General features: G+C 47.6%; 2 protein-coding genes across 6 annotated transcripts in view; both read left to right on the top strand.

Annotated features, from left to right (window-relative positions):
* LOC149331173 (uncharacterized) overlaps nt 1–12,549 on the top strand; it is a 298,912-nt gene that overhangs the window by 197,314 nt on the left and 89,049 nt on the right. The window lies entirely within an intron of this gene.
* Nucleotides 1–12,549, top strand: part of LOC149331175 (papilin-like) — an 86,602-nt gene that overhangs the window by 49,133 nt on the left and 24,920 nt on the right. For 4 of the 5 annotated variants that reach the window (XM_089556361.1, XM_089556364.1, XM_089556362.1 and 1 more), the window contains exons 17-19: nt 595–765; nt 3,520–3,732; nt 12,330–12,506. In XM_089556361.1, coding sequence (XP_089412487.1) covers nt 595–765; nt 3,520–3,732; nt 12,330–12,506 — 561 coding nt within the window. The remainder of the gene's footprint in view (nt 1–594; nt 766–3,519; nt 3,733–12,329; nt 12,507–12,549) is intronic. The other variant, XM_089556363.1, reaches the window with a different exon arrangement.

Genomic DNA, 12,549 nt, shown 5'->3' with positions numbered 1-12,549 from the left:
ACATACCTATTATAACTTATATTACAGTGCACATGTACAAGTAGTCGTGCACATCATGCCTTTAAAGGTTTACCTGCTGCAGATTTCGCCCAGTGGAAAAGGTGATGTGCTATATCCTTTCTTCTTGTATGTGTGTGGGTTTGGCTTTTGCGCTAGGGAAACAAAGCGTCACATATCAGGTGAGAAATGTGCACTGATGAAATTGCTGGACTCAAGGTTGTTAGTCATACCCTGGCGAAAATAATGGTAACCCATAGTTTTAATAAACATGGGGAATAAAAATAGGTGTAATGAATGTGGTGATGAAGGTGATGCTTGTTGAGTGAGAGATATTGGTAGCAAAAAGTGCATCCTACACTGTTTTGCTACTGTACCACTTCATTTTCATGAACAAAGTAATCATAATTTGTTACCACTGCTTTAGCAGATGTTTTGAATGCCACTGCAACCAACTGTTCTTTGCGGAAAAACCTGTGCGCTGACGCCAGAAAATTGAAGGCTTTCTCCTTGCTGAAAACATGGTCCACCTACCTGCCAGTCCTTTCTTTTGTGACTTCATGTGCTGCAAAGCGCGCTTTAAATTGTTGCTTGCAGAGTTATGTTTCATGCAATACGAGGCTGGTCCCTGCACCAACTTGGAGGTGCGCTGGTTCTACGACAAGCAGGACGGTGTCTGCCGGGAGTTCTACTATGGTGGCTGCCTTGGCAATGGCAACCGCTTCAGGTCCCACCGAGACTGCGAAGAGAGGTGTTTCAGTGCACAAGGTGGGCAAGGGTGCAGCTTTCATCTATCCAGTAAAAAAAAGAAAAAGAAAAACAATTGCTTTAACTACTACACTTGATCTCGGACATATCGAATTATTGCTTATACTGAATAGTCAAAACATGATTTGAAAATTCTATGCAATAGTATAGCACTACCGAACACATTTATCGAGCTCACGTAAACGGAACATCTGATGTATTGAACAGGGCGCCACGCCCCTGTAAGTTGCGCTTCTCCTAACTGCACTCCGAGGTCACACCACGTGCGCACGGAGCTGCGTTGGCTGCGCGTTCTTGAGCACTTGCTGGAAGCGCTAACCATCCTTAAAACTGGGTCACACGAAGAACACAGCGCATGGTGGTGGTGGTGGTAGAAAACGTTTATTTGCTCTATTTTACAAGATTTTTTTTTTTGCGGCTTCAGATGGAGTCTTCCATCGTATCATCAGGGTCGGTTCCCCTAGTCCAGGGCTCCGCTGAGGGTAGCTGCCCTGCGTGCACGCCTTACTAGTCCTTGTTGAACTTTCAGGATGTCGCTGGATAGCATCCTCTCCTACTGTTCCGCACTCGGGTTTTCTATTATGGGTAGCTCGTCTATTTTCTGGCAAGCCCATGTGGTATCGTATAATGTTGGTTTGTCTCCACACCACGGGCACTCGCTCTTGTACTGTGGGGGGTAGATTTTACTAAGGATGTTTAGGCACGGGAATGTTCCCGTTTGTAACTGTCGCCATGCTACGGCGTCTTCTCTATTGAGTTGTTTGTGTGGGGTTGGGTATTTTCGTCTGATCCCTCTGTAGTAGTTAAGAATGTCTGTATAGCTTTGGGCTACTGGCTCGGGTTCCTCAGCTGGGTCGGGAATGTTGGATGCTCGGTTTGTTGCGTACCCTCGAGCTATCCTATCCGCCCCCTGATTTCCTGTAATGTCGGTATGTCCCGGCACCCAAACTATCGTGTGTTTGGCCTGGTTGTTTTCGGTTTTGCCACTTGAGCGGAGAATGCGGAGCGCGCTGTTGCTGATTTGGCCGTTTAGGTAGTTGCGGCATGCAGCTTGTGAGTCGGTGAGTATTGTTAAGGACCTGTTGGATCAGTAGCCCTCCGCTGCCGCTAGAGCCACGGCTGCCTCTCCGGCCTCGACTTCCGTACAGTTCCGGATTGACACGCTGGTGATTTCTTTTAGGACCAAATTGATCACCGTTGCCACTTTGCTTTTCTTGTGGTTTCCGTTACCAGTGTATGTAGCGGTGTCTACGTACACAGTGTGGTTTCTATTTGCCAGTGTTCTTTGTACGTACTCTGCTCTTGCTTCTCTTCGCACCATGTGTAGGTTCGGATCCATATTCCTTGGTATCGGTGCTACTTTGATGGTGTTTCTGTATTCGTCTGGTATCGTCTCCGGGCTTTGTGTCTCCTGTATTGTAGCTTCACCGCTGTATCTGCTCAGGAGTCTTCTGCCCGTTGCCGATAGTTTTAGTCTTTCGATTTGTGACAGCGTATGATTGGCGGCAGCGTTCGGTATCACAGGCCCATTTTCGCTGCGATACCTCTGCCATTCGGAAAAGCGAGCTTTTGCTACACCAAGGCTTGTTATGCAGCGAAGCTAACCTAGCTGACCGAAGGGCAGATCTGCGGCTCTCATCAGACTTGCTTCGTTCGCTTGGCTGCCAAAGGCATAGCGTGGTCCAACCTTAATTTTAATGAAAGACTATTGTGTTTACATTGTACCGGCAACACGATTAAGCCTTTTGTTATAGGCATTCCAAAGTGCCAGGATAGGCACCAGTGGCGCTGCCAGCACGCCAGTAGGTGGCGCGGCCCTGCAGAAAGCTCGTCCCTTGTGCTGGTGCACGTTATTCTAACTTCTTGGCTGCAGATAGCCTTACTCATTGCCGTGTTTTATATATCGAACTGCTCTGCAATCCCTTTCGAGTTAGATATATCTGGTATTGACTGCAGTGTAAACACTGCTGCACCTACATACTGTACAGGCTTTGGGTGGCCCCAGTGTGCCCATGAATTTGAGGTTGTTGCTGGCTCTTAGTGGGACTAACTTCGCAATTACTGCTGGCAATTGCTGCTCATTGGCAACACAGGAAATAAAGTTCCGAGCCCTTCATGTCTCATGCAAACACCAAGGAGTATGAATATTCCTAGCTGCAGTCATCACCATTGGTGGCAAGTTTTGTGCATGCATTAATTGTTGCCTGCTGGTTATTTTTTGGGTGTTCTTTTACAGCCTTGATTTGGGCCTAATTTTTTGGCAGTTATGCTTGGAGTGAATTACAATGATGCTTCTGCATTTGTTTCCGTGTCAGTAGAGGGGTGTTCTTGTGAGAACAGATTGACTGTGTTGTGTATGATTTCGAAGAAAAATTTGCATTTTAAAGTTCAGAGGTGACTTAAGTGCCAATCTCTGGATTTAAGCAGTGTGGGGAATGTACATATTGTATCAGATTGTACACAGGATATGCACACAGGAACAAAGCGGTACCTAAACATACAAACTGACGCTTGAAAAAATATTGAAGACACCAGAATTCAAGTGCAACTTCAATAAAAAAATTTGAGGTCACTGCAACTAATTCGGTTGATGCGTAAGTAATTTAAAGACTCGCAAAGTGAGGTTTGTTTTCTGTATCTAGTTTTGAGCTATGGAAGACAGGCTCCACTACAGAGTACCACATTGTACTTTCTGATGTCTTTTCTTACTGGTCCGGTGTTTTTTTCTAATTTTCCTTTTTATATTCCGTGCAGATCTATGCATGCTACCGAACGTGCATGGCCCTTGCAGTGGCAACTTCATACAGTGGTTCTACGATGCCGAGACAGACAGGTGCCATGAGTTCACATACGGTGGTTGCCAGGGCAATACCAACCGCTTCAACGATCGTGAGGCCTGCGAGGCGCGGTGTCGCAAAGGGGCGCCACCGCCCACTGAGCATCCCGTTGACCATCCCACACCGCTTGGTGCGTCACACTTGCTGTTGTCGCGCGGCTGCCAAAAAATTGTGCTACTGACCTCGAAGGTGCAGGCCCAGGGCAACAGATGAGTTTAGATGGTGCACATTTGCTCACTGTACCAAGAATTCGGTGTATTGTTGAGGGACTCAGCTATCTGGAGGCAATCTGATGTCATGCTCTTCATTGCCGACAAACTGCCCGCACGTCAAAGGAACGTGGCAGAAAAAATGTTCTTGTCGAACTGTGAGGCATCCTATGGTGCATGGGTGCAGGAACCCCATAGTAAGCCCCTTCTGGACGTTATCAATTTGGCAAACCTATTCTTCCCTTGTCGTAGATGTTGTCATTACCATTGTTGTCGTTGCGATACCAAGGCTGCGGGTTTGATCCATTTCACTGAAGGTGAAACGGAAAAGCTGTGTGCTGTGTGATGTCAGTACATGTTTAAGAACCCCAAATGGTCTAAATTGATTTAGAGCCCTCCTTTATGGCATCTCTCTTAACCCATATGTCACTTTGGGAAGTTAAACCCAGCAATCTACAATTAACTTGCTATATGAGATATCAAATCAATATGCAAGTAAATACGGTAGGTTGTGCAGACATTTTGTTGAATGTCGCTCGGTTAGGCGAAGCCGTTTATGATGAGAAATAAGCATTGCCAAGCTTTGCAATTCAGAATGACAATAATAGTCAACTGTGGCAAACTAAGCGATAGCTAGGAATGGGACCAGAGCTGTTGAGCTGGTGGTGGTGGGTGGTGGTGAAAACATTTATTAATCATAGAGAGAGGTGTTGGGGGTCGTGACCTGAAGGGTCACGCCCTTACAACCACTAGGTGGGATGCCTAGTCAGCAGGGTATCGAACCGGAATTTTTTCGGGTTCGGTTCAGGTTCGGGTTCACACCTTTCGGGTTCAGTTCCGGGTTCGGCTCCAGAGCGACATTCTGTTCCGGTTCGAACCGGTTCAGACCGTACTGAACCGGTTCAAACGGGTTCAAACGGGTTCAGGGCAATAAAAAAATTTACAACGTAGATGGGTTTTAATCAACCTTGTTATCATGTTTGCTTTTTTGTGTCGCATCGATAAATAAATTAAAAATTCAAAAAATTTGTTTAATGTGAGATGTTCTCACTTTACCCACTTTAGTTATTGTCCGCGGCAAAAAAGATGAATTTACGCAAGAGCCGAAAAATGAAATAAACTCGAAATGTAATGTACAGCTATGCGTATGTAATAATCCATCTTATGATGTATAAAGCGAAAAGCCAGTGGATTTTGCATTTACAAAACTCTCAAGCTTGAGCAATTTTGGAGACCCCGCCGCTCGAGAAATAGGTCTCCTTGAAGCTCGAGTCAGTCGGGAACTTTTCGTGCGCAGTGCACTTACGCGGGCGCCGACATGACCGCCGCACCCGTTCTCTACGTTCCCGAACACTATTGAGAAACGAAGCTGCCAGGTATCGGCACCTATATACAGACAGGCACCTTTTCGTCGTCCCGAAACCGACTTGCCAGTCACCCCCCCCCCCCTCCACCTTTCCTACATGGTACGAGAATATGCGAGAACCCCTACACCACCCATCCCCCACCGAACGAGAGCCTCGTGGGAGCACTAGCTCTCCCTAACACCCAGATCATACCAAAACATATATTATTGAAATCTCCTCTTAGATGTAGCCTTTGTGACTCGAGTTGTATATCTCGAGCCCCTGTAGCTCAGTATATTAATGAAACAACCAATCGTGGATTCTCGCTAGTACAGTGAAAAATTGCGGCTATGACTTATTATTATGACGCCGACCTCTTTTATTCTGATAAAAACAATATGAAAAATAAAGAAACGCTTGGATTGGTTGAGAACGCTTCGTTTCTGCACAGACACAAATACATCTTCGTTGGGATGTTGCGTTGCAACATTCTTGCAAGTGCAGCATTCTGCTAGGAAGAAGGAGCACTTGCACTACGTAGAATTTTTGTAACCTTTTTTTTGGGGGGGGGGGGAGGGGGGGCTATCAAAGGGAGCCTGTGCGTCTACACAATTCTTTGCGCCCTTGGTAGAGTCTGGTGAATGTGTCGTGCACCATTTGTCCACCAACTTGTTTCGAGGCATTTATTTTCAAAACCACAAACAACCCCTTTCTGGGAGCTGTGCTTAATAGGCGGCTAAGTGCTCGTCTGTTTTTTCAGAACAAGGTCGTGAGACAACTTTCTGCTGATACATTCTGTTTTCTCCCTCTTCGCTTTTCCTTGGGATACCTGTACGACCTATCCACAAGGGAAACGACAAACGTTGTGATTGGTCATTACTTCCTCTGCCCATATATCTGCAGCCTTACCTAGCCTTTCTTGATACGAATTCAGTGGATGTAGTCCAGCCCAACGGCCGAAGACGTAACGAACGCTCGCTTATTACGAACGGGTGCGGTGTTACCGTGAAAATATGCATACGGGCAACGGCAATTCATCGCAGATACAACAAAAAACTTTGGCCGCGCCACTCGGTTATAGCGAACGAGGAGGCGTCGTAAACTACCCCCAAATTTGAAGAGGTCATGCTTCCAGTAAGCGAGGAGTGAGTGAAAGTCTCTCAACCTTCACGACACCGCCCCGGAAAGAACATCTCGACCCAAAAATGTGATAAAAGGCGCCACTGCAGTGCACAGCGCTAACCGGAAAATCCGGCGTCTGGGAACACTAAACGGTAACGTAAACACGGAAACGATATGCTATAACTCCCTATTCAATCAATAAGTAACCGCAGGCCAAGCCAGCGTCGATGGCCTACGAGGGCGATCATCGCCTGCGTGTTCGCCGGCCGAGCACTCTCAAGTGGAAGAAGCGCGGTGCGTGTGAGAGAGGGGCATCGTCGAAAGCGAAGCCACTGACCATGGTCGTGGATCAAGTAACAGCAGCGATTTGAGAATTTTCAAAGCCTTGCTAGCCATGCGTGCTAGCCACGGGCTGGTCACGTGGTATGCATAGCCTGCCCAGTCGGCTCCATTTTTTTGCGCTGCTACCACGTGCAGGCAGCGTCATACAGCGGACAGTGCAACTGATGCAATCAGTGTCACGAGCGCTGCGCTACTTTCGTCGCTGCATGAGCCGAGGAACGACAGACGCAGCTCGAAAACACACGTAACCGCACGCATGTAGATGTGTGACAACGCTTCGTTGATCGATGGCTGGCCAGACGTTTCCTCAGATAACTACGCTCCTGCGGACCACAAAATTGCAGAAGCGCGGGCTGTGACGAAGACGAACACCGAGTACAAGCACTCCCGTACTCTCAGGAATCTCATTTATGTGGCCGACCTGCCACCAGCTGCCGTGGACACTTTAACACGATTAGTTATACCCCGTCGCTAAATTTGTTAGTTGGCACCAAGGGTCTCCACGAGGATTAACTGACCACCCTAGATAGCCTGGAAAGAGCCACGGCAGGATCTGCTATGCAGAAGTAGGCGCGCATAAACCAGTTTTATAAGAAATAAACGCCACTTTTAGTGGCCTTAGTATTTTTGGCAGTTATACGAAGAGTCCACTAACTATGAACATCAGATATAACGAACGGAATCCACGTGACCGTCAGGTTCGTTATAAATGGGCTCGACTGTTGTTTCAATCGGCCGCTAAAGCCTTTTTCACGCTTCAAACATGAACCTTACGCGTTAGGACGTACCTTCTCGCTAAGGAGCCGTTTGTTCCGTGGTCAGTCAATTGCTACCTGTGAGAGCAACGAGAAATCTCTGAGCAACAAAATAATTGTTTCTTTTTGTCGTGATGCTGAGTCCCCTGTCCCTTAAAATAGACATTGAGTCCCTTAAAATAGTCGTAAGTCCCTTAAAATAGGCATTTAGATCATGCACTTCACTGTAACATTTCTATCTGCGACGAAAGACTCCGGAATTCCGTGCGAACTCTTCCTGTTCGTAGGACCGCTTAGCGTGTGGAACACCCGCATGGTGGGTCAACACGCAAAGCCGCCGCGTTCAACGAGGTCGCTGTTCAGAGAACAGTGCTCTTTACCGCTGGAGAAATATGCTGCTCAAGTTCAATCTCCTAAATCATTCCGAAATTTTGATGTGCGGGCGGAGTAAGGTAGCCATGTTGGCGTAAGGACTTATGCCGAGATCTCTGAATTCGACAAGATCAAGCAAGGCACAAGGAGGGTCAGAGAGGTTCCAATATTCCATGCAGCAACGATCAAAAGAAGCGTCGGAGATTGCTGAGTAGTCTAAGGCATCTCTAAACGCAGCTTTTCTGCTCCGCCGCCACTGGTACGAATCCAACTCTGAGTGTGCATACTCGTTTAGTTTCCCTTTTGACTGCGTGAGCAGTATAGCCTCCCTGCCCAAAAATAACCGCACTGTGTGTGTGTGTGTGTGTGTGTGTGTGTGTGTGTGTGTGTGTGTGTGTGTGTGTGTGTGTGTGTGTGTGTGTGTGTGTGTGTGTCTGTGTGTGTCTGTTTCTGTCTGTGTCTGTCTGTTTCTGTCTGTGTCTGTGCGTGTGTGTGTGTGTGCGTGTGTGCGCGCGCGCGTGTGTGTGTGTGTGTGTGTGTGTGTGTGTGCGTGTGCGTATGTGTGTGTGTGTGTGTGTGTGTGTGTGTGTGTGTGTGTGTGTGTGTGTGTGTGTGTGTGTGTGTGCGTGTGCGCGTGTGTGCGTGCGTGCGTGCGTGCGCGCAGCCTCCACCCTTGATGCTCACCCCTGTAAGCGAACATCCGGCCACTCACTGGTAAACCTTCGCCCCTCCCATCACCCGCCTTTAACCGATGTAGCCGAGGAAGATTGTTGTGAATGCTTAACGTATGACGTCGCCCAGACAGAGAATCCAAGATCCAGCAGCTCGAGAACTGTGTGATGAAGCTGCCTGCTAGCGACTGGCATCATTTTTTTATAAGCAGAAGAACTCAGCGAATCGGCGTAAAGAAATCATGTCATCGCAGTTGCATTTCATTGCAGTAGCACATTTCTGGGCGTAATCACTATCACATGCCAGAGAACGCGTGCATTTCGGCATTGCCGCTTTGTGTAATCGGTATTTAATTTTTTTCTTATAAGTATGGCTCCACCACTTCCAAGCCTTTCCTTGCTTTTTACCGTCACGTGCAAAAAAAATATTCGGATTCTGATAAAAAGAAGCTCCATCAATTTATCCATCCTTTATTTGGTAATAACAGTAGTAATACCTTGGATGTAACGTGTCGAGTAGACAGGGGCTCATACGATGGACGCTCTAGGGGAGTACTCCAGATTAACGTAACCAGCTGGAGTTTTGGAGCGAGAGCTCTACCTCGTCATATTTCGCCAAGATCATCGAGTGCTGCACTTTGACCTTTAGCAGAAGTAGCGCCGGAGGTGTGGTTGTGACGTTAGGCCACGCGATTCACCGCTGCTCCGACCGCCTCTTCGCCAGACGTGGTCATGTGGTTGTGCACGTTACTCGGAGTTCGCTTAAAAGGATGCGACGCCGCTTTCTAATGCAGTTTCGCCATGGATGAGAGCGCGGCTGACAGTGTGCGTTGCAGGCGTCTAACCGAGCGTAACCAAATGTAATGATGGTGGTGGCGAAAAATGTTTCTCATTCATTAAATATTTAGAGAGAGGTGATTGGGGTACGGCCCTAAGGCCCCTTCCGCACTCGCTCTCTATAACTAGGTTTAGAAGATTTAAACCACTGCCAACTTTTCAACGTGCGACATCGCACACCCGTTTTTGAATTTCGCCTCCATCTAAATGCGGCCCTCGAGGCCAGGATCGAACCTGCAACCTTGGATCAGCAGCCGAGCTCCACAGCCACCGCGGCATTTTTTTTTCTTCATTGCACCACTGACCCATCGTGAGGAGTTTTATTTAGTCCCTGCTGTCGGAGAACACGAACACTTGTAAAAGTAAATGTTGCTCTATCCACTGCGGTGGCTCAGTGTTTTTGACGCTCGACTACTTATTCGGTGTACCCGGGTTCGAACCCGGCGGCGTTTCGATGGAGAGAAACGCAAAAGGCACCCGTGTGCTGTGTGCTGTCAGTGCATGTTGAAGATCTCTAGTTGTCCAAATATTCCGGAGACCTCCACTACGGCACCTCTTTCTTCCTTTCTTCTTTCACTCCCACCTTTATGCCTTCCCTTTACACTTTTACTGCGCCATTTCCTTTTCCCAAAAACCACTGCCACAGCGTTGTTGGGTCGTTGCGCTGAGGTTTCATATATTTGTGATAAATGACACAAAGAAAGGGAAGGTATTCTCAATCGGTGCTTAAAGGACTGTGCACACAATTTTTATTGCGTGTTTTCTTCTTTATTTACTTATTTATTTTTACATACTATCAGTCCTGCTGGACTAAGATAGGAGTGGGTACAACATCAAAATTTATAAACGCAGGCCAGTACGATAAAACAGCCAGTACAGTCAAACACAGTTCACAAAATACAGTCAATGTAGCGTACAAATTACGTGCACTCCTGCTTCAAACGATGACTTAGATATTAGGATACCTGGATCACTACGCGGTATTCGCCTACAGACGCTCAATAATTTAAAAAAGAATTTATTCTCATATGCTGTTTCAGTTTCATCAACCGAAAAATGTTGACTTGCAGCTGAACTGCCACGTGAGGAGTGCAAAAACTGTGGTATAGACGCTGATACTTCGTTTTGACTCACTACCATAAACCAGCCTGCGTCAAATGCTAGAATTACAACAAAAGACTTATTAGTAGTTACACTGCCGTTTTATTTTGTGCCTCATGTAACCTAAATTCAACTACAGGTAACAGCCATTGTTCTTTTGATGAAACTAAAACAACGTTACTAAGAAATTCAAATAAAAATTATTTATTCGCTGAAGGCAAATACCACGGGGTGCTCCATGCATACTGATGTTGAAATCATTGTTCGAAAGAAGAAAATGTGCAAGCAAAAATTTGGTGTCTATAGTCCTTTATTGACTTAGATCAATGCTAACAATTTGATTAAAACCATACGCATTCATGAAAAGGAGGAGAAGTAATAATTTAAGATTTTACGTAAATCTGACTTACAATGCTTTAGAATTGGCGCTAGTACATTACAGAAGAGTAAATTAGGTTTCTTCCCACACACCATACTTCATTCAGTTTTGTTGTCTCATATACTGGGTGCCATTCTCACACTTTCCAGCGCAGACAGCTTCGGATGGGTAAACCAACCCGCTAGGCTATCTCATTTTGTCTGAAAAAAAAGAAGTGTGCCGGATTGCAAAAAAAGCAGGGCTGAACCGAGCTCCGAACCGGTTCGGAACGGTTCCTTTGAATTGTTCCGGTTCGGGTTCAGTTCCAAGATGGTGAAAAAAATATGGGTTCGGTTCAGCTCCGGTTCCGGGTGAAAATTCGGGTTCGGTTCCGGTTTCGGGTTCGGGTTCGGTTCCGGTTCGACACCCTGCTAGTCAGGCACACCATTGGCGTTTGCCCCAGCCTGGGCGCGCTGCGTTAAGGCCCTTTGGGCCTCGAGGGTGCAGCAACCGGACAGGGTCGCCTCCCAGTCCTCTTCGGTGGGGTTGGGGATAGGGGGTAGGGATGGGTTCTGCTGGCAGGCCCACACCATGTGGTAGGTGTCAGACACCTCCCCACAGTGTGAGCACCGCCCGTCGAATTTAGGATCGAAATGCTGTAGAATTGCCGGGCACAACATCGTGTTGGTGAGCAGGCGCAGGAGTACCCGCTCGTTGACCTTCCCCAGCCCTTTGCATGGGGTGGGAAGAGTTTGGTGCGTGGATTTGTAATAATCGCATATTTCCTTAAAAGTGTAAATCGGATTGAAATGCAAGTCCTGGTCGGCGTCGGGTCCCGTGGGAAATGCCAGGAGAGAGAGAGCGCGCGAGCGGCGGCGTCGGCTGCCTCATTTCCGTGGACGCTTTGGTGACCTGGAGCCCAAACGATAGATCGGTGCGCGGGATCCGAGTCTCGGCTACAATTTTGGTAAATACGATAAGCTAGGGGAGTAACCCACCCTTGCGTGACGTTTCGACAAGCCCCTCGTGAGTCGGTGAGTATGTATTTGGCGGAGGTGTCAGAGGCTGCCAAAGCGATGGCAACCTCTTCTGCGTGAATTGCTGACTGGGCCTTGAAAGTAAGGGCGTCTACTGTTTTACCCTCGTGGACGACCGCGGCCGTGCACCATCCCCTGGAGTCCGGGCCGGACGCGTCCACGTAGAAGACCCATGGTTTGCTCCGAAAATGGCGGTCCAAGGCTTCCGCCCGCGCCAGGCGCCTGCCATTATGATCCTCTTCCTGCCACCAGCCTCTTTGTTCTTGCTGCATGCAATATGTGCGTGAACAAACTTTTCTTTTGATTTGAGCCCCCTTTACTTTCATTTGTAGCCTTTTGTTGAAAGTTAAATTTCTTTCTTTGCTCGTAACACAAATATATAAACTGCGACTGCCACTGAACCGTGGAGAAGTTTATGTAGCACTCCTTGGGCTTTGGAGGCTTTTGAGAAGAGACCCACTGTGTCTAGTCTCAGTGCTCTCATTGTGGTCCAGGAACTTTTGAGAGGCGCTATATGTTTGAAGACGCTTAATTACATGCACTCACAGTGGCCTCCTTGGCATTCTTTGCAATGCAGATGTCTGTGCACAGCCTAAGCAGCCAGGACCTTGCTACGGTGTGCTGATGATGTGGTACTACGACACCGCGACCCATGAGTGCCGTAACTTCACCTACGGTGGCTGCGAGGGCAACGACAACCGCTTCGAGTCTCGGGAGCTCTGCGAACAGCGTTGCGGCCGCGCTGTACCACCAGGTGAGCATTTTTTTTCTTCTGTGTGTGTTGGGTTAGATTTTGT

This window comes from Amblyomma mixtum, chromosome 8, assembly GCF_055824585.1.
Source record: "Amblyomma mixtum isolate Tamu chromosome 8, ASM5582458v1, whole genome shotgun sequence".
Lineage (NCBI taxonomy): Eukaryota > Metazoa > Arthropoda > Arachnida > Ixodida > Ixodidae > Amblyomma > Amblyomma mixtum.
This window is presented reverse-complemented; position numbering and strand designations above follow the sequence as displayed.